This window comes from Rhincodon typus, chromosome 15 (genome assembly GCF_021869965.1).
Source record: "Rhincodon typus isolate 14 chromosome 15, sRhiTyp1.1, whole genome shotgun sequence".
Lineage (NCBI taxonomy): Eukaryota > Metazoa > Chordata > Chondrichthyes > Orectolobiformes > Rhincodontidae > Rhincodon > Rhincodon typus.
The window spans coordinates 47,307,292-47,334,672 of NC_063346.1; the positions used below are offsets into that span (position 1 = coordinate 47,307,292).

General features: G+C 39.3%; 1 protein-coding gene across 2 annotated transcripts in view; it reads right to left on the reverse strand.

The window, feature by feature from the left end:
• The window catches only part of plekhg4 (pleckstrin homology domain containing, family G (with RhoGef domain) member 4), a 182,805-nt gene that overhangs the window by 11,765 nt on the left and 143,659 nt on the right, over window positions 1-27,381 (reverse strand). For both annotated transcript variants that reach the window (XM_048606077.1, XM_048606076.1), the window contains exons 14-20: window positions 23,609-24,612; window positions 14,268-14,517; window positions 7,398-7,487; window positions 6,858-7,082; window positions 3,351-3,521; window positions 1,711-1,888; window positions 248-364 (exon numbers count right to left, since the gene is read on the reverse strand). In XM_048606077.1, the coding sequence (XP_048462034.1) occupies window positions 248-364; window positions 1,711-1,888; window positions 3,351-3,521; window positions 6,858-7,082; window positions 7,398-7,487; window positions 14,268-14,517; window positions 23,609-24,612 (2,035 nt within the window). The remainder of the gene's footprint in view (window positions 1-247; window positions 365-1,710; window positions 1,889-3,350; window positions 3,522-6,857; window positions 7,083-7,397; window positions 7,488-14,267; window positions 14,518-23,608; window positions 24,613-27,381) is intronic.

A 27,381-nucleotide genomic window follows, 5' to 3' on the forward strand; every position in this document is an offset into this window, starting at 1 on the left:
GAGTTATCAATATCCAAATATACATGCTGTTAAAAAGCACTACAGCAAGTGTAGATTTTAATAACAGATCACAGGGATTTTGTTTCATAGTTGCCTATTCTCCAATCTTTTACTGAGACTGTGCATTCATATTGATATGAATTTTCAAAAAAGTTGTTTTAAGGTTCAATTTAGTATAATTTGCAACCTGCTTCTTTGTCTATCAAGGTTATGGGCCCATGTCACTAAACTAATTCAGAAAATGTACCTCTGCCCTTCATAAAATAATCGATGGCTCGATCATTGATTGCAGCCTCACTTGGTTTGATATCCAAGAATGGTTTGTTACCAATTCCCATAGACACCATTTCCTGCATTCGTACTTCTGAAACAGATATTCATCATATAGTAGTAGATATGAACTACATCAGTTTAACACTCTCATTCAGGTGAACAATATCCACAATAAAAAACAACTGACTCCTGCCACCCCACTTTAGGCTGAAGAGGCTGTGCAAAACCCATCTTATGTCTGAAACAGATGGCTTCAAAGCCCATAACATTCAACTTTATGGTCATACAGCTTTCACCACTGCAACATCTCTAATCTGAATGGTGAGTCCAAGTCCTACTTGTATGGATTGTAATAAGGTCAGCGAGCTGGACCTTAGAGAATGAGTTCCCTGATTGAGGCTGATAATCTGGTCCAATCAGGGAGACCTGGCTGACATAAAAGGGTGAATGTCAGGGATATTAGGACTCTGAATGCCTGACTCAGTGAGAGGTGGTGCTATTGTCAAAGGCTATGCAGTTATGAATAAAGGGTGATTGGTGATGGGATGCCGGGCTCTGAACAGCTATTTCGCTACTGACATCAAATTTTTGTGGGGAAATTTGGGAACATCATTCTGTTGTGAGAAGAGGAGAACTCTTGATATTAGGTATCTAATGTTGCACTAAAAGTGATACAATGTGAAAAAGCCAGGCAAGTCAGTAACGAGTGTGGACTTGGGGGAGACATTCCGTTTTTAGAAAAGAGACATCATAGGTTCGTGTTTGGAAGCAATGACTGGGGTTTGGGGTGACACTGGAAATAGCAGACTGATTTGGAACAGCACTTATTAGGATGGTAATCGTATGGAGTCCTTTACTGTTTTCCTTCCCAGAGCCAAACCTTTCCTCTGCAACTAGTTTTGCAACAGGAACTTGAAATAGGTGCATAGAGATAGCAAGAACTGCAGATGCTGGAGTCAGAGTCAATACAGTGTGGAGCTGGAGGAACACAGCAGGTCAGCAGCATTAGTTCTGATGAAGGGTCCTGACCCAAAGTGATAACCTTCCTGTTCCTCTGATGCTTCCTGACCTGCTATGTTCCTGCAGCTCCACACTCTGTTGAAATGGGTACTAGTTTCCTTATTAATTGCAAAGGACACAGTATTCACTTCAAGTATGGGTAAAAAGCAGAATGTCTTTAGCCAATATGAAATTTGGCACGTGCTCTATTTGGAAATGTGTATTTTGTTTTAATTTCAGATTTCCAGCATGTGTACCTTTTTGTTATTTACTTACTAGTTTTGCTGTAAAACCTGCCTTGGAACATTATGTTAAAGGTATCTGAATGAATGTAAGCTAAGGTTGTTGATGTTATTATTCAGACAAAACAGGAACGCTTTGGCAAAGCTCACAGTGAAAATACTAACCCAGAATAACAAATCTTTGTAAATTTATTACCTTTATTTCTGGTCGCTTGCTGCCATAAGATGCTTGAAATATCTTTTGTCCAGGCCTGTTTTACTTCTTCTGAACTCGCCTGAAGAACATACGTATCATTGGATTTCCGTCGACGAAACCAGATTTCAAAACGTACACCGCTTTCACCACTAGTTTCTGTTAAGCCTATATCAGCTGTCTACAAAAGAAAAACGTGTTAAACAACATTTATTGATACTCAATTTATATAGTTTATATCGAGTTTGGCAAACGATGCATCGTTTCTCTTAACCAACTGCGTTCATTGGCATGCTATTCAATTGTTCATCAATAGCATTAATTGCATTTTATACTAAAGACGTCCTGTTGATAACCAATAAAACAAAACCAGAAGAACTGCGGATGCTGTAAATCAGAAACAAAAATAGACATTGCTGGAAAAGCTCAGCAGGTCTGGCAGCATCTGTGGAGAGAAATCAGAGTTAACATTTCGGGCTGAATGACCCTTCCTCCATCTCTCCACAGATGCTGGCAGACCTGCTGAGCTTTTCCAGCAATTTCTATTTTTGTTGCTGTTGATAACCTATATTCATCCAAAAAAAGAAATTGTTTTGAGAAAGGTTTTCAATTTCCATTAAAATTATTAGGAAACAGGACATTGTTGTTGTACAACATCACTAACTTACTGCCAGTAGCTTTAAACTACTGAACAGAGTTTGCTCTTTCTAATTTTGATGACAACTGAAAACCCCAATTTTGTTGCATTACCTAGTCTCTTACATAGACGTCCAATCTCCTAAAAGCAATCCAAAATCTTTCACAGCGTTCAAGGGTTTGCTTCTGTTCTTTTCCTTTTCCAATTCTACATTCCACTACAAGAGACTTCCCAGGATTCTCTCCTTAACTCCAGCCAACCAAACCTTTCAGCATGGGTTAATTCCAACTTCTCACAGCCTCCATTTTCAAATTGAGCATGAGCTACCACCCATATTACACGTGATAAATAACAGTCAGCATTTTCCCTGTTTTAGGGCAGGTGGGGATAACGTTATTCTTTTGCCGTCCAACTCTCAATCAGCTACAGATTATACAGAATTGGCTTTTACATTTGCAATATGTCTGAGTTGATAAAGAAACCTGCAGTCTGATTTCAAAATCATTTTCTCGACACTCCTTTTCATGGCAACAAGAAAACACTTTCACCTTGAATCCAATCAGAAGTGTTAAACAACTATCTCGGATCGCCAGTCCTTTTCATCTGTGAAAAGGGACAGATTCCACTACAACTTGATATAAAAACACCTTTCTAGGTCTTAGAAGACTTAGGGTCTTCTCACTGTGAACTCGGAACAGCTGCCATTGTCCCCAGGTGGAAACATCCAGCACTTCCATCTCAGGAATATAATTAGAGACTCTCTTTAATTTTTCATCATTTTATCATCCAGGTTTGCTGTCAGAAATGGTCCACCATATGTCACATAACCTTCTCCATTTACCAAAAATTTAAAGATACAGGATGCCCTTAGGATAAAGAAATTTAAGGATACCATCCCAAACTATAATATAAACCAAAGCTAATTGTCTTAACATTTAATAACCTTATAAACCCCACATTTGTAACGAACTGCATTTATATGTAAGAAATATATTCATTTTCTTACTTTAAAGGAATGTTTGTAGATATAGACATCAAATCCACCATCAATCCGCTTGGGTTTGCTGAAAAGAATGAGGTCTTCAAACAGAAAAACATGTCGCTGGTATTTCTTGCGCCCAAACCAGATAATGAACTCATCTTGACGAACCAATTGACCTTGCTCCTTCAAGTTCACCTGTTTTGATACGATGTAAATAAATTACTTGCAGTGCCAAGTCATCAGTTTCCTGTAACCAGATTATTTCAAAATATTTTTAATGTCTAAACATGTATACTTTTTTGTGGAAATAGTCTCTTAGTTTGCTGTTCTTTTCAGTTCTTAGTTTCCCAAGATCAAATTTCATTGCTTGTTAACTATCACAAGACCTAACAGATTTAACATGAAATAATACTGGAAAAAGAATAGTTTTCCATTCACATTTCTAATAATACTTACAGTATTAATGGACACTGATGAAAACATACGCCTTAAAAGGTTTGAATACTTACTGAGATTCCTAAATAGCCATTCTTGCCTTCTATGTAGAGTCCTTGTTGCCCAATGGTTGATAAACATAGCTTCAGCCCTGATATCTCTACAGGCAAGGCAACCAAGGCAAGAAAACAAACTCTAAGAACTACTTTAAGTATAGGGATTCAACGCACGCTGCTGGTGTTCTTCTGCACTATATTTTAGCCATCTAACCAACTGATGCAAATATACTTCAAAAGTACTTTATTGTCTGTGAAGTAGTGGGAAGGTTATGACATTGTGAAAGGTGCTACATTTTTTTCATCATACATCATTATATTAGGAATTCCCTTTTAAAGTTCATTAAACACTGAAATATTGAAGAGGTGAAGAACTACTTAAGATGTTCAACCAGAATACAGTCTTCACATTAAATTGAAGCATAACACACACATCAGTTAATTTAAATATATGCATGAATTTCTGTGATCAGCAGTGTGAATTGCTACTGCTAATGAATGGAACCAGTTTGAAATTTTGGGAATCTTTTTAACTATTGCTGATAAAGCCAGATGCAGAGTAAAACAACCTCGTTATACTATCATCAGTACATTTTAATTTCCAGACCTTGAAGAGCATTCCTTCCCTACTTACAATACGTTTTAAACTACTCATAAAACATCCTTGGGATTTCTTGCATAAATTTTGTATAGTTTCTTTCTGTAGTCCCACTTCCATTAGACACTGGATTCAAACGATTAACATTCACTTAACTTGGAGTTATCTGAAGGAGCAGCATAATCTGGAATGGATTAGAATCCAGACCTCAGGTAAAATAACAATGTACAAATTTACTGTGCCACCTACTTTCCACAAGTTGCATGATTATAGAAGATGGATACCGAAGAATGGTTTTAGGGAATAATCATAGTGCTGGGTTCATGCCATTTGTACCTCTCAAGTCCACCACTATTTTGTATTAATTACAAGGGAAATTCGTGCATTGCTTACTGCCTGAAAGAAGGTGCAAAATATTGTGTTATTTTGCATAATGCTTTTTGTGGTTCCATGTTCACAAAACTGATACAGATGTTGTAGTTAAGGATGAGGAATGTATCCAACTGTCATAGCATAAGATGAATGAGCTATGCAGTGCATTTCCATTCATCGAATCATTCACAGTATGCAATAAATGAATCAGAGCACTGTGTGCTGGAAATTGTAATTTAGCAGAGTTTCCTGCCCAACAACCTGAATTGTACTTGGGTATCGCCATCCCACTAATACAGCCTGCCCTGCAGCCACTAATATTCAGCAGGTTGATAACAGGATAAGTTTGATAACAGTAAGAGAGCCCTGATCTGGAGAGGAAGCCCTGCCTTAAGACAGCAGCAGTCAATTTGATAGGCCAAAAGCTGTAGTCCCAATAGTGTCAGGTCTGATCGGTGGCTAGTGCAGGCATTACAGATAGTCTCCAAAGAAAGAAGAATAATGGAGGTTGGACTTCAGGCAAATTATAGGTTTCAGTGGGTCTTGAGTAGCAAGTCCCAATGAAGCAGTAGGGCTTCAGAGGTTGGATGGAGGGCAGGAAGGGCTTATGACCTGTGGAGTGGGGATAGTGATGCGACTCATAGGCACTGGAGACCCTCAAAGAATGTTCCCTCCCTTTTTGCCTGACACCAGCTCCTGCCAGATTATCTACAAAGCGTGGGTGTCACCTTCTAAGGAGACAGTGGCAGGGGTAGGATGAGGCATTCAAATTGCTATTAATTGGCCATTTAAGGGCCACAATAGGTTTAGATGCCTCTAACCACTGTGACCCCTGCACACACACACACATACAGACATTCACTCCGACTCAGCTTTGTATCATCATCTAATTTGGAAATATTACATTTGTTCCCCATATCCAAATAATTGATTTATATTGTTTATGTTTATATACTAGTCACAGCCTACCAATGACCCATTTCCTACTCTCTGTTTTTAGTTTATTAGCCAATCCCTTCCATAATAATTAATATCTTATGTACTTTAATGAGGACATGCTTCTTCTTTCTGAAATGCAAAGCTAAAGCTTTTTCAATCACTGTTTAACACTTGAAAACAGGTTTTGCTGCTCTTCTCTGTACCCTTTCAAATGATGTTTTTATGTAGTTTGATCAATGCATTGTAAAGTCAGCCTAACTTCTACAGATAGTTTCTTAAGAGTTCAATGAACTATTTAAATGCTTTCCACATCAAAAATAAAGCACTTTATATATTCAAGGCTCTTTTCAAAACTTTGTTTATTAAATTTATATTTTTTACTTCTTTTTGGCCAATGTATAATATTTAAATTTAACTTACTTCACGTCAGTTCAATTGTCCTAGCTGATTGGAATCTCTTTTGCAGCTTCCTTGTTTTCTACTGCTTTCCATAGTCTTGTTAATCAATAAATCTGACTGTTTTACACCTAGTTTTCATATCCTTATATACATTAGAAACACATTAAGCTGTAACACTGATGACCGTGGGATATCACTTCTTCACACCTCACTGCCCCAATCTGAAACTATATCCCTTGTGACTACTGACTTATCTACAAGTAGAAAAATCTATTTACAGCAACCTTGTTGATCATTTACTATTCAGAATGCCTTCATCAATTATTCTCTTCAATCTTAGTTTGAGATAATACAGCTTTAGTTGTTTGAGCCATTCTAAATTCCTGATGTCATCCTGGTGAATCTAGGTTGACCACTCAAGGTTTTTATATCCCTTCTACCAGACAGCTCAATATTGCACATTGTAGTCCAGATGTAGCCCTACCATCATTCATGGATGATTCCAATGTTTCTATCTTCAACCCCTCTCAATAAATGCCTAAATACCATTTTCTGAGTATTGGCCTAAATTCAGCTCCCCTACCTAGCTCCTATTCCAATCTGGGTAATTTTGACTTTTATTCAACAGTCTTTCATCTGCAACTTTATAAAAATCTCTCTTAAGTATGAATAGTCACAATTTACTCCATTTGTACCATTTTCAAAGAAATCAAAGCATCAATGTGGACTTACATCACAATTCCTAATAGCATCCATAGCCAGCAAGTCATTACCATGTTGAAGCTGAAATTTAACCATCTCTTCTGCTGCTCTGAGGTAGTTAAGCTCTTGCTCCTGAATTTCACTGCATTCTTTGATCAAGTCTTTCAATAACAGGGCATATTTGCTCATCCGTTGAATTGGTTTCAACAGGTAAGAAGCAAGATTCATTTTATCACCCAGCTGTAGTTGCTTGTGCTAAAATAACAAAAGCAGAAGTCAACTATATGTTGAGAAGACATCAAACAAATCATTTATTTCAAGGAAGCTGCAGTATAACAAAACAACGTCAATGTCTACTAAAAGAGAGAGAAAAAGGCAAATAACTAAATTTCAAAGCCTTTGCCATAAGTGCAACATCATCAAACATGACTTTTTAAATTGACAAATTCCAACAGATCACGGTCAACTCCACTGACATTAAAGTAGAAAACTGGTTAATATAATTCTTTGTAGTGGTTTTCTAAGTCCAGTTTAAATGAAAAAATGTTGTGGATCATGTGAAATGCTTACCTTGAAAAATATGTTTCCATGGCTGGCTAGCAGAGCATCAGATTTGGGCTTGTTCTTGCTGTACAGTGCATACATGCCAAACTGGTCATGCTGTAAAGATATCAATTAGAATGTATTATTTTGTCTGTATTTGTATCACCTTTCATTACAAAACAAATGAAAGTTATCAGACAGCCTGACTATGTAACAGTTATGACGTCTCTTTGGAATTAAAAAAAATAAATGCACCATGGTCCTCATGTAACCGTAAAGCCATTGCTTGTTAAACATAATGTGATGGAGTGCATTTACCCCAAGGTAACCTACGATCCCTTACGTATAAGTACAGGTACCAATTTATGCACCAATTGGTTTTGGCCAGAGGTCTGCAATCACATTTTGGAACAAATTAAACCTCACGGATGTGATCTGGATATGAGATCATGCCCTGAAAAAAGTGACTCCAATCACTTTGAAGAATGAGTGGCCAGCTTTCATATTTAAGGACAGTCCTGATGTAGCTGAGAAGACTGACTTCATTTGATTCAGGCTGAATCAAAACAAACAAATTATTGTCAAGATGCTGAGTAAGACAACAGTATATTCAGTCATGTACTGCTCAAGGTAAATAATGATATTGAGAGAGGAAGACTAACAGGATCGGACAAATGTTTGATGTTGTGAATCAACTGACTGATGAAGCGATTGTGCAAATGATACATGAGTCTGAAAGTAAAAATGAAGAAGCCACTGATGATGATGATGATGAGACTGAAGTTGCAGGCAGAATTTCCTTTGATAAATACATTCGTTGGTCACAGATTTGATACCTGGAATGAATGGAAGATGCAGGAGGTCATATCGCAAGACATGAAATAAGAGAAACTAATCAAAGAAATACCAAAACATATTAGAGAAATCAAGCTACAAGATTGGCTCAGGAAGATTGACAAAGTGAAAGGCCATTAGCTCTCTACAAGTGCAATAACCCCATGGCTGAACAGACCATGGAGGATTATTATCAGAAGTTTGTATAAGGGAAATGCCTTTGTATGAATCAATCCTTTCAGAATATAAGAGTGATGCAAGTAGAGGAAAGAATGGTTTAAAAACACACATTCAGTCGCATGCTCAGTAGAGCAGTGTGTTGTCTACAAGACGCACTGCAGAAATTCCTTAGACAGCATCTTCCAAAACCTTGACCACTTCCATCTGGAAGAACAATGGCAGCAGATACATGAGAACACCACCACTTGCAAGTTCTCCTCCAAGCCACTCACCATCCTGACTTGGAAATGTACCGTTGTTCCTTCACTGTCACTGAATCAAAATCCTGGAATTTCCTCCCTAATGGCATTGTAGATCTACCTACAGGACATGGCCTGCAGCAATTCAAGAAGGCAGCTCACCACCACCTTCTCAAGGGCAACCAGGGACAGGCAATAAATGCTGGCCAGCCAGTGATGCCCACATTCCACAAGCAAATTAACAAAAAACCCAAATAAAAACCGAAAGAATTGTGCATGTTGGGAATCAGAAACAAAAACAGAAATTGCTGTAGAAGCTCGGCATGTTTGGTAGCATCCATATAGAGAAATGAGAGTTAACATGTCGGGTCCAGTGATCCTTTCTGAAAACTGATGGTAGCTAGGAAAAAGTTGTTTTTTTTTATGCAGAAGGGTGGAGGGAGGGGTTAGGGAGTAAATGATAGGTGGAGGTGGAGACCAAAGAGAGAGAAGAACAGTTGGACAGACAAAGGAATGGATAACGATCAGCCTAGCAGAATGAATAGCTACTAATAGGGACTATCAGTGGATTGTGTGTAACAGCGGACTATGTGGAGGGGCTGGGATAAGGACATGGGAGAAGGTGCCTAAAGACCCCATGTTGACCCTGACATGTGACCTCATGTGGTTTAGCAAATTCTCCAACACAGTCCCAAAACAGTCAGATTATGGAGGTACAACTTGTGTTCAAAACATTAGAAGCAGCAATTGATACACAAGACTAAGCAGTCCCACGACAATGGATCATGTCTAAGCTCTACACTCTTGCCACATCCAAAGCATGCTGGTGGACGATTAAACAACTGACAGGAGGTGAGATTACACATATATTCCCGTACTCAACAATAGGGAAGGCCCAGCACATCAGTGCAAAGGACTAAGCACAAGCGGTTGATTCATCTCAGTTTCCTTTTGGAGGTCTCCAACATCACAGATGCTCCTGTTCAGCCAATAAAATTCACTCCATCTGATATCAAGAATCAGATGAAGGCACTGGATATAGCAAAGGCTTTGGGCCCCTTAAACATTCCAGCAACAGTGGCGGAGACTTGCACTCCAGAAGTAGCTGTGCCCTTAGCCAAACTGTTCCAGTGGAGCTACAACACTGATAACTATCTGACAATGTGGTAAATTGCCCGGGCATGTAATGGAAGGGGTTGTTAACACTATTATCAAGTGGCACTTGATAGGAATAACCTGCTCACTAATGTTCATTACATCCTTGGTCCATACAACTCAAAAATAGCTAAACTCAAAGGATGAGGTGACAGTGATTACCCTTGACATCGATATTTGACTGAATATGACATCAAGGAACTCTAGCATAACTGGAATCAATGGGAATCAGGGGAAAACTCTCTGCTGGTTGAAGTCATACCTAGCACAAAGGAAGATGACTGTGGTTGTTGGAAGTCAATCATCTCAGCTTCAGGTCATTACGCAGGAGTTTCTGGTCAGTGGTAATTGACAGAATATCGATGGGTGATTCAGCTATAATAATACCATTGAACATCAAAGGGTAGATTCTCTAGCATTTGTGTGGTGCAAATGTTACTTGCCCTTTATCAGCCCTGCCAAGATCTTGCTGCATGTCAACACAGACTGATTCAGCATCTGATGGCTCACGAATGGTGCTGAACATTGTGCAATCACAACGAATGTCCCCACTTCTGACTTTAGACCCAACCATCTTCAGCTGCTTCATCAATGAACTTCCTTCCCATGTTAAGGTCAGATACGAATCTGTCTCTGTTCACATGCAGCACGATCTTAACAACATCTCGGCAGGGCTGATAAAGGGCAAATAATATTGGCACCACATAAATGATAGAAAATCTGACCACTACCCTTTGATGTTCAATGGTATTACTATAGCTGAATCACCCACTATCAATATCTTGTGGATTACCACTGACTGGAAACTGATCTGGATCAGCCATGTGAATTTTGTAGCTACAACAGCAGATCAGAGGCTAGGAATTCTGCAGAGGATAACTAACCCCCTGCCTCCTGGGTACCTGTTCACTATCTACAAGGCACAAGTTGTATGTGAGACAGAAAACACTCCATCTGCCTTGAATGGGTACAGCTCTGTAACACTCAAGAAGGTTGACGCCATCCAGGACAAAGCATCTGCTTGACGGGTACCACACCCACTACCTTCAACATTCGCTGCCTTTACCACCATTGCACAATGAGAGCAGGGCGTACCATCCACAAGATGCACTTCAGTGACTCACTAGGCTCCCTTCAAGAGTAACGTGCAAACCTATGGTCTCTACACCCTAGAAAAACAAAGCAGATGCAGGAGAATACCACTTGCAAGTTCCCTGCCAAAGCACACACCACCCTGACTTGGAACTCTATCTTCATTTCTTCGCTATGGTCACATCAAAATTCTGGAACTCCCTTCCCATCAGGATTCTGCCCCTATACCTCAAAGGCTGCAGCAGTTCATGAAAGTAGCTCACCACCACCTTCTTCAAGGTAGTTAAAGATGGGTGATAAATGGTGGTCTAGCCAATGATGCCCACATTCCATGAATAAATAAAAAAAATGTTTCTACTGTACACTGCAGTTTAGGACATTAGATCTGCCTGTATTGTTCAAATGTCACGACCATAGTGAAAATGCACAATTAATTTTCAATGATCATCATTTGATTTTAATACCCGAGACATTCATGCACTCAATTTTTTTAATATAAAGAACACTAATGACTTAAAATGGCTACATGATTACCTGACAAACCCAGGTAACCATCGTGAGATATGCAATCTATCAAGAGAAAAAGATTGGTGAAGACAATTGTAGGTCTCTTATAGTCAGAAGAAGGGGAACTTATAATTAGAAACAAAGAAATAGTTGACCAACTAAATACATACTATTGTTCTGTGTTCACAAAGGAGGACACAAATAATATACAAGAAACACTGGAGAACAGAGGGTTTAGTAAGAAAGAGGAACTGAAGGAAATCAGTATTAGGAACAAAATGGCGTTGGGGAAAAATATGTGAGCGAAGGCCGATAAATCCCTAGGCCCTGATGGTCCACAGCCCAAAACACTTAAGGAAGTGGCCCTAGAAATGGTGAATACGATGGTGGTCACCTTTGAAGATTCCATAGGCTCTGAAACAGGTCCTGCACATTGGAGGATAGATAAATAGAGGGGTCATATTAAGAAGGGAGGCAGAGAGAAAACTGGGAATTACATACCATTCAGTCTGATGTCGGTAGTGGGGAAAATGCTAGAGTCCATTATAAAAGATTTAACAGCTGAGCTCTTGGAAAATAACAGTAGGATTGGATAGAGTCAGATTTATGCAAGGGAAACCATGCTTGAGAAATGTACAGGAATTCTTTGAGGACGTAACTTGCAGAATTGATGAGGGGGAGCCAGCAGATGTGGTTTACTTGGACTTTCAGAAAACTTGTGACAAAGTCCCACATAAGTGATTTGTGTGTAAAATTAAAGTGCATGGGAATGGAGGTGGTGTATTGAGATGGATGCAGGAAACAAGGAGTAGAAATATACGAGTTTTTTTTTTGAACAGTAGGCAGTGACTAGTGGGGTACCGGAGGTGCAGAAAATAAGCAAGGCAGCTAACAGAATATTGATCTTTTCTATACTCCAGAGGACTAGGGTATCAAAAAGGTATTAAGAGCAATAGACCAAAGGCAGGTATATAGAGTTAGGCCACAGATCAGCTATGGTCTCAGTAAATGGCAGAACAGGCTCAAGGAGCTGAATGATCTACTCCTGTTCCTATGTTGATAATTATATACTAAAATAGTAAATAAAAATATATTTGTTGCAGCTGATGAAGAACAGCCGAAAAAGAGGGGAGCCAATTCCCTCCTCTTCACCTGGTCATAACACTATCTTCTGAGGAAGTATATTTAGCTAACAACTCACAACATTTACATTGTGTCCCTGCTAGTGTGCATGTATCTTTTTTTTTGCACATATCTATATGTTGTTTAATAATTGAAGGAACTGTTCATTACACTGCCTTCTGAATTTAAGGAAGAACACTTTTGGGCATGCAACAAAATCAGGAAGCCAAATTAATGTGATGAGGGGTCCCGTTCATAAGCTGCAATAGATGTTGGCAGTTAAATACATACTCTGATTTTCAACAAGTGGGGTGCCTGACAAAGCAAGGAGCTGAACTCAAAAAGGTTGCCTAATCACCAAAGTTTAAATATAACAATCTTCGAACTGCAAACTGAATCCACAACCACTACCATCTAGAAGGACAAGGGCAGCAGATACATGGGAACACCACCACCTGCAAGTTACTCTCCAAGCCACTCACCATCCTGACTTGGAAATAAATCACTGGTCTTTGAATGTCACTGGATCAAAATCCTGTAATTCCCTCCATAATGGCACTGTAGGTCTACCTACAGTAATAGACCACAGTGATTCAAAAGGCAGGTTACCACAACCTTTTTAATGGCAACTAGGGATTGGCAACAAATGTGGCTCATTGATACCCACATTCCCATGAATGAAAAAGGTTACACGTCTACAGTATTTGATAGCTCAAGGTCAGATAAACATCATGTATTATGCATGGAGTTGCAAGAGTGGTCTGAACTGCACGTGCAACAGGCAGGCAGAACTACATGGTGCCACGTGCAACCAGCACATCTAATCTGAGTGCAGGGATGTTTGTGAAGGGAAAAATGAATCAATAAGAACTAAGCTTAAGAAATTTAGTGAAATCAAACATATCAGTTGAGGGAGACACAATGGTAAGAGATAGTAGGTAAGAGATAAATAGAAAGCATATGCTACAGAAGATGTCCACTGCACAAAAAGCACATAATAAAGAAGTCTTTCACACAGCACAGATTGACTGGACATCACACATCAACGTATTGACAACTACAAAACAACTACCAGCAAGATCCTCAGAAAGTACATGGATCACTTTTATAGCACTGTCTAAACATAACCAATCAGATATAACATTTTGAAACTTCCCATGGGTGCTTCTTATTCACGCCATATTTATATAAATAATTTTTCTTATATAACAAATACATAAAATCTGATTGACACCAAAATCCTTTATTACTAGTTTCACTTTTCAGGTCCCAAATGTGTACCAAAACACATCTAACTAGGGACCTATTCTTGACTCAACAACCTGAAAACAAACTGTAGTTTCTGTAAGACCTCTATTGACTGCTTCCATTGCTCTCCCCGACCACAATTCCAAGACACATGATCTCCAAGACAATAAGTAATGAAATTTTCAACAGCTGCCATATCAGGATTGTTGGAGACATTGTTAACTGGTAGCACATGTGCAAATAAGCCAATTTAGTTCTTAATCTCACTGAGTGTTTCTCAGTACTCACCCAACACTACATTATTGAAAAAAAAACAAAGGAACTGCGGATGCTGGAAATCAGAAACAAAAACAGAAATTGCTTGAAAATCTTAGCAGATCTGGCAGCATCTGTGGAAAGAAACCACAATTAACGTTTTGGGTCCAGTGACCCTTCTTCAGAACTATATATTATTGTTTTAAACAGCCCAAAGTTAGTCAGTTTCATATAATTATATATTGCAAGTTGAATGTTTGCTTACGTGTCTGAGGAAGCAGTGGCTGGCACGTAATGGGTGGTTAACACAACTTTCCAGTTCCTTCAGGAAATATTGGCTGTGGAAGCTGTAAAGCTTCTCCAAGTTTCCAAAAATAACATTGCGTTTTCCTCGAAGATCTTGAGGAACGTCAAAACGTTCCATTTCTGGGTAGTAATTATCAATGATGTACCGGAGAGATTTCACATATTCGCGTTCTGTTGTCACCATTTCATCAATAATGTGTCTCAGTTTACTGTAACAAGAAAGATAAATTTGGGGTGTTTTAGAGCACATTGCACAGTGCAGTAACAAATATATTCATTAACTCTGAGCAGAATCATACTCCTAAAATATGTTAACAGCATCCAAGAAAAAAAAATTGCTTTCACAAACCAAATATATTTTTGCTAGTTTTGACGGTGTGAAGACAGGGAACAGCAGCTCTTCTCCTTTTACTTTTACCAAATTCTGATCATTTGATTTGGCTTCATTGAACATCAAATTTGCTGGTCAACCTAACATGATTTAAAATGGGACTTTGCTAATATATAATTTCTGGTCCACCTATGTTATTTTATGTACAATGTAAATTTGCTATTACCCATTATTTATTCAAGTCAAATCAAAGGGAACAAGGAATGAGTCCCGATAAAAAAAAGATGATTTTTTTAAAACTTGGACTTTATGATTTGATATTATTGGTTAGTCTGAATATTTGTTACAAACGAGTCATGACCAGTAAAATCTGCTGTTTAATTCAAATTCAATTTAATTTGAAAAGATCTGAACAAATCTTCCTGCATTATCTAATCTCATCTGTTTGCAAATCAGAAATCATTAGCTACAAAACTATGCATTCTGAACATGGAAAGGCAAAGAACACTCTTAGAAGAAAAAAGGTGAAAACTGGATACATGAAAACATTCTGACATTTTCTTTCATTGCCCTAAAAACAACTTCAACATAACAAAGGTTTGTTTTATTATAAACTGAATTCAAGCAGAGTAATAGAATTTCATGGTACGGGAGTCTATATTCCACCTAAAGTACTTATGTCAATCACCAGCTTTCTTTTGAAAACAAAAAGGCAACAGCATACAGAAAAATATTAGGCAGAGATTTATATGCCCAGTTTAAGACAGCTCAACTGGGGAACAATATAGAGCAATGGCTGATAGGAAATTCTCCCCCCCAAAAATAAATTGATAACAAAACGGCCTATTTCAGGGGCAGCTTCTACCGAAGCATGACACTGTAAGGTAGAAAAATCCATAGTTGAAAATGATGTCAATCCACAAAGCAAATACAACGTTTATGATTCACCCAATAGATATTGGAGTGATTGGTATACCAATTAACACAAGAAAGGTTACACCTGTAAAGGGATTGCAAACCATAATGTAGATCGGATGCTGTTATTGGATGCGGTGAAGGGAAGTCATGTGATTCATTCAACATGGAAGAGGCTGAAAGCAGAATCCTGAGCCTTCATCTCACCAACAGAAGATGCTGCTGGATCTGACACAATCAGCCTCTTCAAGCACATGAGCTCTTATGACTAAGCATGTCGTTACAATTAACAGACCGAGTGCAGTGGTAATCAAGCTCCACGATTCCATGAACAATACCAAAAGTGTAAATGTTTTAGTTAGTTTCCGAAATTGTCACTTTGTTTCCCTTATTACTGTTATCCAGAACAAAAGATGCTTTCACTAGATTATTTAATAAACTTAAAAATAATTAATTATAAAACTTATTGTTTAAACAAATACAAAATCTATAAACAACTAAGATATATCCCAGACAAACACATTCACAAAACAAATAAACTAATTCAGTTCTGTAGAAATGAGGTTTTTTTTAAAAAGGGAAAAATACAGCCATGGGCCAAGAGTCCAAAATCAATGGATAAAATGGGATGACTTCTCATAGCTCCCCAAGTTTCCTGTTGATAAGGTTGAAAAGCTGACTGCTGTAGAATAATGAAAAATCCTCGGATAGGAAGTCAGATTGACTTAGTCTTTCAACAGAAGTAACAGTAGCTTTCAGAGTTTGAGGGAGTCAGAGATACTGATATTTCAAACTTTCTCTGGCTTTAAGTGCTTCAGCGTGGCAAGGGAGAAAGATTTTTTCAGCTTGTCCCGATTTGAGGATTCTACACACTTTTCAAAAGAGAATAAGTATGAGGGAGTCTAGCTTTCTCACATAAGCTGTCTGAGGTTTTTTTCCTTCCAATGACAGATCCAGGTATACGGAAAAAAACAACTCCAGACCAGAGGCTGTTGCAGGTAACCTTCAGCAGAGGGCCTCTTCCAAACCAGTCTGTCCAGCAATGAAAGTTTTAAATCACATCTCTTATCTCTCTTAAAAACTTAGCTTGTCTTCTGTCCACAATGTCATCTGACAAACAGTAGGTGAACTACAACACACTTTAACCTTTGACTTTCAATACTAAAGATATCACGTTGTTAGTTCTTTTCAATGCAGAAATTGTTCAAATCCTTCCAACTCTTCCAGCTTTGTTCACATAATTATTTTAAGGACAAAGGTATTTCCAACAATTTGCATGTTTGAAAGGATTGGCGATACTGATAAAGCAGAAACTTGAAAATACCTAAGGCATTTTAATACATTTGAAGTCAAGTTAGGAATGTAGCTGCAGGAGCAAGCCCCTTGACCATGTACGCCCTTCTAGATTATGACTGATCACTGTCATCGTCCTACATTTTGAGTCATGAAGACATACAGCATGGAAACAGATCCCTTAGTCCAACTCATCCATGCTGATCAGGTTTTCCAAACTAGATTAGTCCCATTTGCCTGGGTTTGGCCCATATCACTTTAAATCTTTCCAATCCATGTACCTGAGCAAATGCCTTTTAAATGTTGTAATTGTACCCATCTCTACTACTTCTTCTGGCAGCTCGTTCCATGTATGCACCACCTTCTGGTGTGAAAAAGTTGCCCCTTAGGTCCCTCCTAAATCTTTCCCTTTCACGTTAAACCTATGCCCCCTGGTTTTGGACTCCTCTACCTTGGGGAAAAGACCATGGCTATTCACCATATCTATGCCCCTCATGATTTTATAAACCTCTATAAGATCACCCTCAACTGTCTACGCTCCAAGGGGAAAAAGTCCCAACGTATCCAGCTTCTCCCTATAACTCAAATCTCCAGTCCCAGCAATATCATTGTAAAGCTTTTCTGCACTCTCTAAATTCTGCATAGACAACGTCTACCACTCTGCCTTCATCTATTTTTTTTGGTCACCTCTTCAAGAAACTCAATCAAGTTTGTGATTATCTCCACATTCCTTGATATTATTAGTGACTAGAAATCTATCATTCTCTGTATTGAACTTGCTAAATGACTAAAATTTCACAGCCCTCTAGGGTAAAAGATGCCAAAGAGTCACTAATCTCTGACAGAAAATGTTCCTCCTCACCCAAGTGTTAAATGGCTTGTCTTTTATTCTGACAATATGCTCCCAGGCTCTCGACACCACAGCCATCAATAAAATCTAACAAAACATTTGCTTTACAAATTGCTTGCTGCACCCTCATGCTAGCTTTCAGTAATTTATAAACAAAGACACTTAGGTCCCTTTGAACATATACACTTACAAATCTCTCACCATTTAAGAAATATTTTGGACCTTCTTTCTTGATACTGATATTCTCACACTTATCAACATTTTATTCATCAACTATACTCTTGCCCAGTCACTCATCCCTTGAAATCTCTTTGCATCCTTCTCACACCTCACATTTTCAGCAAGTTTTGTATCATCTGCAAACATGGAAATAAGCCCCCACATTGAAATCATTGATATAGTTTGCGAACAATGCACTTATTGTACCAGATGAAACAGGATGTATCCAAAGTCTTCAAGAATAATAATATTTAATGCTTTACAGAGATTCCGGCTCAATGGTACAATGTTTTCAGTTATATAGCTGACATACCTAACTTAGTAACTAGTGTAGTTTCCTTTCAGACATTTACTTGAGATTTAACAGGCAAGCTGAAGATGAAGCTGAAGATCCTTACACCGTATCTTCCTAACCCATAACCACTTCCATTTGGAGGGCAAGGGCAGCATGGGAATATCACCACCTGTGAGTTCCCCTCCAAACCACTCACCATCCTGACTTGGAAATGTATTGTCGTTCCGTCACTGTCGCTGGATGAAAATTCTGGAATTCCTTCCCCAAGGACATTGTAGGTCCACCTACAGTATGTGGGCTGCAGTGGTTCAAGAAGGCAGCTCACCGCCACTTTCTCAAGGGCAACTAGGGATGGGCAATAATTGCTGGCCAGCCAACAACACCCACGTCCCAAGAGTGAAGAAAGAATCCATCTCAGGTTTAAAATTAACACTTTACTTGGTAACAAATCACCATTTCCAGAAGACAGTTCCAAACCTTAACTACCTGTGTATGTAAAGAGTGTCCTAACTTCACTCTTCAATGATCTGACTGTAATTTTTGGACTACATCCCCTAGCCTAAGGCTCTGCAAGTAGTGAAAATACTTTCTCTCTATTAACTCCAATTTTTCCCCTTATTGTCTTGAAAACATTGATCAAATCACTCCTTGATCTTTTAAGGAATACAACCCTATTTTATGTAATTTTTCATCGTAGTTTAACTCTTGGAGCTCAGACATCATACACATTACTACACTTTCACTTTCTCCAAGGCCAATAAATGAGAATATTGTGGCACAGGGATAGCATCCCCACCTCTGAGCTGGATGATCCAGATTCAAGTCCCACCTTCTCTGAAAGTGTGTCATCGCATGTCTGAACAGGTTGTTTAAAAATAACTCCAAGGCCAATATATCCTTCCTAAGCTATGTAGGCAGACCATTCAAAATAGTCCAAGGTGGGGAATAACCAGGGCTTTGGGTAGTTGAAATATGACTTCTTACCCTCCTTGAATTCAATCTAGTCTTTCAGATACAGTGGAACAAACAATATCACCATCACTAAGGCTCCTAGCCGGGTGAAGTATGGGACTACCACTGCTATTAATAATGCTTCCTACTGTCCAAGATGAGATTCCTGCTTGAAGAAGAGGTGGTGATCCTGTGAAGAAACTGATTTTAAAACAAGGAACAGTTACAACCAAGACAAAAATGTTCCTTGATTATTAAGCTGTCACCGAGAAACAATGGCTAATAATCAGAAAACGTAAATTTTTTCATATGCATTTTTCCAACAAAATCATAAACAGAACATTTTGCAAGTCTATTGTTTTGCAATGAAAGGTTGTCACTTTTTGGATAAAAATTATAATACTTAGAATCATACAGTCCCTACAGTGCGGAAGCAGGCCATTCGGCTCATCGAGTCCAGACCGACTCTCTGAAGACCATCCCACCCATACCTGCCCCCCTACCCTATTCCTGTAATCCTGCAGTCCAATGGCTAACCCACCTAACCTACACATCCCTGGATGCGATGGGCAATTTAGCATGGCCAAACCACCTAACCTGCACATCTTGGGACTGTGGGAGGAAACTGGAGCACCCAGAGGACATAAGAACATAAGAACTAGGAGCAGGAGTAGGCCATCTGGCCCCTCGAGCCTGCCCCGCCATTTAATAAGATCATGGCTGATCTTCTTGAGACTCAGCTCCACTTACCCGCCCACTCACCATAACCCTTAATTCCTTTACTGTTCAAAAATTCTCTAGCCTTGCCTTAAAAACATTCAGTGAGGTAGCTTCAACCACTTCACTGGGCAGGGAATTCCACAGATTCACAACCCTTTGGGTGAAGAAGTTCCTCCTGACCTCAGTCCTACATCTGCTTCCCTTTATTTTGAGGCGACGCCCTCTAGTCCTAGTTTCACCTGCTAGCGGAAACAACCTCCCTACCTCCACCTTATCTATTCCCTTCATAATCTTATATGTTTCTATAAGATCTCCCCTCATTCTTCTGAATTCCAATGAGTATAATCCCAGTCTACTCAGTCTCTCCTCATAATCCAACCCTCTCAACTCTGGAATCAACCAAGTGAATCTCCTCTGCACTCTCTCCAGTGCTAGTATATCTCTTCTCAAGTAAGGAGAGCAAAACTGCTCACAGTACTCCAGGTGTGGCCTCACCAGGACCCTATACAGCTGCAGCATAGCCTCCCTGTTTTTAAACTCCATCCCTCGAGCAATGGCAGACAAAATTCCATTTGCCTTTTTAATCACCTGCTGCACCTGCAATCCTACCTTTAGCGATTCATGCACAAGGACACCCAAGTCCCTTTGCACAGCAGCGTGCTGCAATTTTTTATCATTTAAAACATAGTCCATTTTGCTGTTATTCCTACCAAAATGGATGACCTCACACTTATCAACATTGTGCTCCATCTGCCAGACCTTTGCCCATTCACTTAGACTATCTATATCCCTCTGCAGACTTTCAGTGTCTTCTGCACACTTTGCTCTACCACTTACCTTAGTGTCATCTGTAAATTTTGACACACCACACTTAGTCCCCAACTCCAAATCATCTATGTAAATTGTAAACAATTTCGGTCCCAACACTGATCCCTGAGGCACACCACTAGCCACTGACCGCCAACCAGAAAAACACCCATTTACCCCTACTCTTTGCTTTCTACTGGTCAACCAATCCTCTATCCATGCCAATACATTACCTGTAATACCGTGCAACTTTATCTTATGTAGCAGCCTTTGGCGTGGCACCTTTTCAAATGCCTTCTGGAAATCCAGATACACCACATCCACAGGTTCCCCATTGTCCACCATGCAAGTAATGTACTCAAAGAATTCCACCAAATTAGTTAAACATGACCTATCCTTCATGAACCCATGCTGGGTATTCCCGATGGGACAATTTATATCCAGATGTCTTGCTATTTCTTCCTTAATGATAGGTTCAAGCATTTTCCCTATTACCGAAGTTAAGCTGCTTTTTGTCTACTTCCTTTCTTAAACAGTGGCGTCACATTGGCTGTTTTCCAATCTGCGGGAACCACCCCGGAGTCCAGTGAATTTTGGTAAATAATTACTAGTGCATTTGCTATTTCCCCCATCACCTCTTTTAGTACCCTGGGATGTATTTCATCAGGGCCAGGAAACTTGTCTACCTTTAGCCCCATTAGCTTGCCCAGTACTGCTTCCTTAGTGATAATGATAGTTTCTAGGTCCTCACCTGCTATAACCTGCTTGAGGTTGGTTGGCTTGCCAAGCTGGTTTGTTGTTCCGCAGACGTTTCGTTACCGTACTTGGTAACATCCTCAATGCAGCCTCTGATGAAGCGTCGGTGTGTTTTCCCGCCTGGCTTTTAAACTCTGGGGTCCGTTGCGATGGATTGCCTCACTTCCGGGTTTCCTCCGTAGTGGAATGTATATGGGGTCGAGTTCAATGTGTTTATTAATAGCCTGCTTCGTGGAGTGCCATGCTTCCAGGAATTCTCGTGCTTGTCTCTGCCTAGCCTGTCCCAGGATCTTGGTGTTGTCCCAGTCGAAGTCGTGGTTCTCCTTGTCCATGTGGATTGAGATGAGTGGGTATTGGTCATGTCTTTTTGTAGCCAGTTGGTGTTCATGTACTCTTGTTGTTAGTTTCCTTCCTGTTTGTCCGATGTAGTGTTTCTCGCAGTCTCTGCAGGGGATCTTGTAGATGACATTGGTCCTGTCCATGGCGGGGAGTGGGTCTTTAGTTCGGGTGAGCACTTGTCATAGGGTTGATGTGGGTTTGTGTGCCACTCTGATGCCCAGCGGTCGTAGAAGTCTTGTGGTGAGTTCTGACGTGTTCCTGATGTAGGGTAGTGTGATGAGTGTGTCAGGGCGTGTAGAATCTTTCTGATGCTGTTCCTGTAGGCATCTCCTGACCCAGTTCTTTGGATATCCATTATCCTTGAACACTTGGAAGAGGTATTCCTCCTCCTCTTGGCGTAGTTCCATGTTGCTGCAGTGTGTTGTCGCCCTTTTAAATAGTGTTTGTGTGTGCTGGGATGGTTACTATTGAAGTTCAATACCTGGTCTGTGTGTGTGGCTTTTCGGTGTACTTTCATTTGCAGTTCCCCATTTGTCTTGCGCTCTACCATGACGTCCAGGAATGGGAGTTGTTTGTTCTTCTCCTCCTCTCTGGTGAATTTTATTCCGGTGAGGGTGTTGTTTATGAGTTTGTGTGTCTCTTCTAATTTGGTCCGTTTAATGTTGACAAAGGTGTCGTCTACGTAGCGTATCCATAGTTTAGGTTGGATTTGCGGAAGGACAGTCCTTTCCAGTCTTTGCATCACTGCTTCTGCTATGAGTCCGGAGATAGGCCTATGGGTATCCCGTTGATTTGCTCGTATGTTTGGCCGTTGAAGGTGAAGTGGGTGGTCAGGCATAGGTCCAGTAGTTTAAGCATGTTGTCCTTGGAGATGGTTTCACTGGGGTCGTGTTCTTGTTCAAGTAGTGTTGTCATTGTTTCCCTTGCCAGTGGTATGTCTATTGACGTGAATAGGGCGGTGTCTTGCTGCAGATGTGGTCACTGGCATTCTCAATGGGATCAGCTAGCTCCCACATCATACAGCTACAACACATCACCTGGCCTGCCATCTCTACTTAGTTAGTTATTTAAAATTAATTATTTTTTTTAGTTTCGCAGTGTTCTCTGCACCAGTAAGCTTACTCCGTTATATACTCAAACAGACTCCGGCTTTGCCTTCCGACCCGCTCCCAGAGGATTTGGTGTCTAGGTGACCACCCCGAAAGATAACAAAGAGATGAGAAAAAAAAATGCAAATAGCTTACCTGGTCACCACACTTAATCGTTATTATTAGGTTAGAGGAGGTGGAAGGGTGGGAGACACTACGCGTGTAGTGTCTCAGGTATTAGTTAACTCCCAAATTTATTGGGTGGAAGCTTACCTTCCCAGGCTGCCCTCGTGCTTCCTCCCGGACTCCCGCCGCTGAAACAACTGAAAGGCCGCAGTCACGCGAGGTAAGGCTTTTATAATTGAAAAGCTTACCTTCCCAGGCTGCCCTCGCGCTTCCTCCCAGACTCCTGCCGCTGAAACAACTGAAAGCTACCTTAGCTCACAAAAGGTTAAGAAATATCTGCACAGTGAAAGAGGTTTCATTTAAAGTTTCCCAGCTGAATCTGTATACGTTTACCAGAAACTGGTCTCTGAAATTGGTCCTCCTCGTGCCCATAAAACAGATGCAGCAAGATCCAATTTTTTCCTCACAATTAGAGGGATGAAAACGATTGGTTACCATTTCCTCCATATTTCTGAAATAACACTGCAATACTTTGGTACAATCCCATTTACACAGTACTCGGTTAAAAAGCCAACAATTCAAATGAATCATGGATTAAATTAATACCCACCTGCCCTTAGACTTTGTATCTCGTAAGGCATAATGGCTTCTGTGACTTTCTGTCTGATTTCCAGTCCAACCAAATAAAGCTTGCTGTTTGGGGGTATAAGGTCTATCATTAAGTTCAGTGCTGCTCACTTCTAGTCCTTTAATGAATACCCCTGTGTTTCCACGCCTTGCAGGTTCACTGTAAGCTCTTTGACATGAATGATACCTGTGGGTATCACTGGGTGAACAGTCAAAACTCTGCGCTTTCCGTAATAGTTTTTTCAGATGTTGATTCTGGGGATCTGGTGTTGAGAGACATCTAGACTCTATGCAAGAAGAGTCAACATTACTGCAATAGTAGGCTTCATTAGAGATATTATGCAACTGTCTACAAGCATCTGGTGTTGATGTACGAGCTGGAGTGCAAGTTCTCCCTACTCCTGTTTGATCAAAGCCTTGGAAACCTGGGCTAGAGTTTTTGCCAAGAACAGATTCTGGTATAAAAACATCCTTATGTTTTATATTTCTGTAACAAATGCCTGAAGATTGTGATGAGTTTTTTTCTCTCTGCCACATTCCACCATGCGCTGACCTGTTGAGTAAACAACTACCACTGCTGGATCCTGCAATACCCCTTTCACACTGTAATCTTTGCTCCATTCCACCTGAATGTCTCCTTTGTCCTAAGTTAATAATTTCATTCTTTATAATGTTAATATCAGAAAGTCTATGGTCTGATGGCAATGACGTCCTTGTTCGCAATGCAGTCTCCAGCTTCTTTTCAAAGATAAGCTTTGTCTCTTGACATTTGGACCAAGCAAATTTCCACTGTTTAATTCCTTTCTCACTTTTTAATTCACATGCCAAATCTTTCATTTCTTGAAACTCAACATCTGGAATTTCAGGATGCTGACGATGATGATTGTCCAGGTATTTCACAACTGACCCACAGCATTCTGGGGAACTGCAGTCATCCATGCTGATGCACGCAAGGTGTCGCATACCTTCTAGGGCCCACTCATAAGCCTGTAACAAATACAAATACAAATAAACTGATATAAAAAGCATTTTTTAAAGGTTCAAGATTTAAAAACAAGAAAAAGGATAGAAGAGTTCTAACACAAAATACATTTTAAGGATATCAAAATTTAGGAAAATAAATCACTCACTATTAGTGCAGTTAGCGACATACAAAACCAACTAAATGGCTGGAGTAAGTACCTGTAGGAATGAGGCTTCTTTTTAATTTTCTTATGCACTGTAATGAAGATTTTTCTGTACATGTGGGAACGACACTTAAATTTATTATACTAACAACTCACAACAACACGTTTTCAGCAAATGTGACAATGCTTTTCTTCTCTGGCGGAAAATTCTCAAGAAAATGGTACATGAGATTTTGGTTCCCTGAAACTCAAACATGACTGTGTCTAAGAGCAGATGGGAACCAACTGTGACATACCAGCTGTTTTACAGTAGCTTTGCTGAGTTGCTGAAATAACTCAATTGCCTACAAAAAAGCCATTCATCATGTCAAAATTACATAGTGCAACAATACCAAACAAACGTGTTTAATTTAAGAATCTTTTCTCAAATGTAGTGATGACATAAGCTGTATAAAAGATTATTTAGACACAATATTATAGGCTGGCAGCCAAGAAACCAACGTAGTTCAATAAACAAATATTGGTCCTGTTTTGCATAAAGCACATCACTAGCTAATCTCTGAAGTTTAAGTTTTCCAATGTGTTAACTTATTTTGGCAACACTTAATGAAGAACCTTTTCTCACCCCAGTCAAGCCAACATTATATATATCTTACAAGAGAGACTAAAAAGGTGCACTCTTAATAGAATTTAAGAAAATTTCAACCGTGTCAGAACCGAGTTTGCCCTGAAATTATGAATGCCTTCTCTCATTGCTGGCTATAAAGGTTCTCAAAATTCAAGTTTTGGAAATTTCTATCTCGTTCTTAAAAGACCTTAGATCACAGTGTAAATGCTGCCTTAATTCTTCATGAATTGATGCTGACAAACCACACTGTAAAGACTGTGTGGGAATAATTATGCTATTACAGTTCTGAAACAAAAAACAAAACACATGATTAATATATACTACTTCAAAGTTTAAGAATTACCTTGCCAACAAATACTTAAAGCAAAAAAGCTACAATTTTCCTTTCCGCTGAGAAACCCTCTTAAGATGTGATTATGTTCTGTTGCCTTCCTCTCTGTTGATTTCCCTCCACCAGTCAAAGTTAAGCTAGCTTGTTCCCACACCATACCATTTACTTACTGTCCTTTTCCCTGTATAAAAACATTGTGATAAATGGGAATGACAGTATCATGTGATGAACATGGTGATGGAATAAATCAAATGCATGGAAAAATGAGAAAGTGGTACAAATAGATCAGTTATTTTAATTGAATCACCCACATCAATTTTACTTGGAGTTAAAGACACGATTCTATAATACAGCCATTTTTGGAATACAGACTGACTTCTTACAGGTAGAAAGAAAACTGAACTCAAGTCTATGAATTTTGCAGCAGGTGGGTCAAGTATGCTACAAGAACTGGCCTGGGAAAAGGCAACCCTTAACTCAGGGATGGTGCAAGGTAGAAAAATAAAATCATTTCTTTTAAGTGGGAGGATGAACAGAACAGCTTAAATTACAGTTAGTTATGTAATTCAAATAGGAACTCAATCACTTCTATAAACAATTATTTACATAGCATCAAAACAGACCTATACTTCAACTAGCCTGTGTCTGCATTTTTCCACAAAAGTTATCCTCCGACTTCAATTATCTTTTCCCACCCAGCCCTCACAACCCATTTCTTTTTCCCTTTGGGTTAATGGCAAGTCTTCTCATAATTGCATTAATATTTTCTTCTTTAGCTACTCCATATGGCACACGTTCCAGTCCCCTTCGATCTGAAATGCAAAATTCTTGTCCTATTTAAATTCATGCAAGGCTGTGTCCCTCCCGAATCTCTAACCTTTCCAAACCTACCTTCTATGTAAAGAAAATCCTCCTAAATATTTTATTTCAGAATTTAGTGGCTATCTGTGGTATATTTATAATACTTTTTCTCAACTCACCCACAAGTGAAAATGTTTTCTACATCCACCCTAAAATCTTGCTATAAGATTTTGTGCAAATAATAGCTGTCAGCAAGATTAGCGTGCCTTACAAAACTTTTTTTATTCGTTGCCGGGATGTGGGCTTTGATGGTGAGGATGTGTTGTCCATCCCTAACTACCCTTGAACTTTGTGGCTTGCTAGGCCATTTTAGAGAGCAATTAAGAGTCAATCACATTTCTGTGGTGTGAAGTCACATTCGGCCAGACCTGTTAAGAATGGCAGATTTCCTTCCCTAAAGGACATTAGATAGATTTTTAAAACAATTGTTGATAGTTTTGTGGTCACCATTTCTAAGATGAGCTTTATAATCCAGATTTGATCGCAAAGTTAATTTCCTCCAGCTGATATAGTGAGATGTGAACTCATGTCTATAAGTAACTGCTATAAGAAAATTACATAAGATATATAATGGCATAGCTATTTTAGCTGTTGGATTAAGTATAGTTGTGATTTTAATGCTACTTCTTTTTTTGGTTAATATTTAGGTGATGTGGTAATCCAGAGACCCTCTGATGTGGTGCCCTCTGATGTGGTGGTAATCTCTAGACTACCACCACATCACCCAAATATTAACCAAAAAAAGAAGTAGCATTAAAATCATTACTATACCTAATCCAATGGCTAAAATAGCTATGCCATTATATATC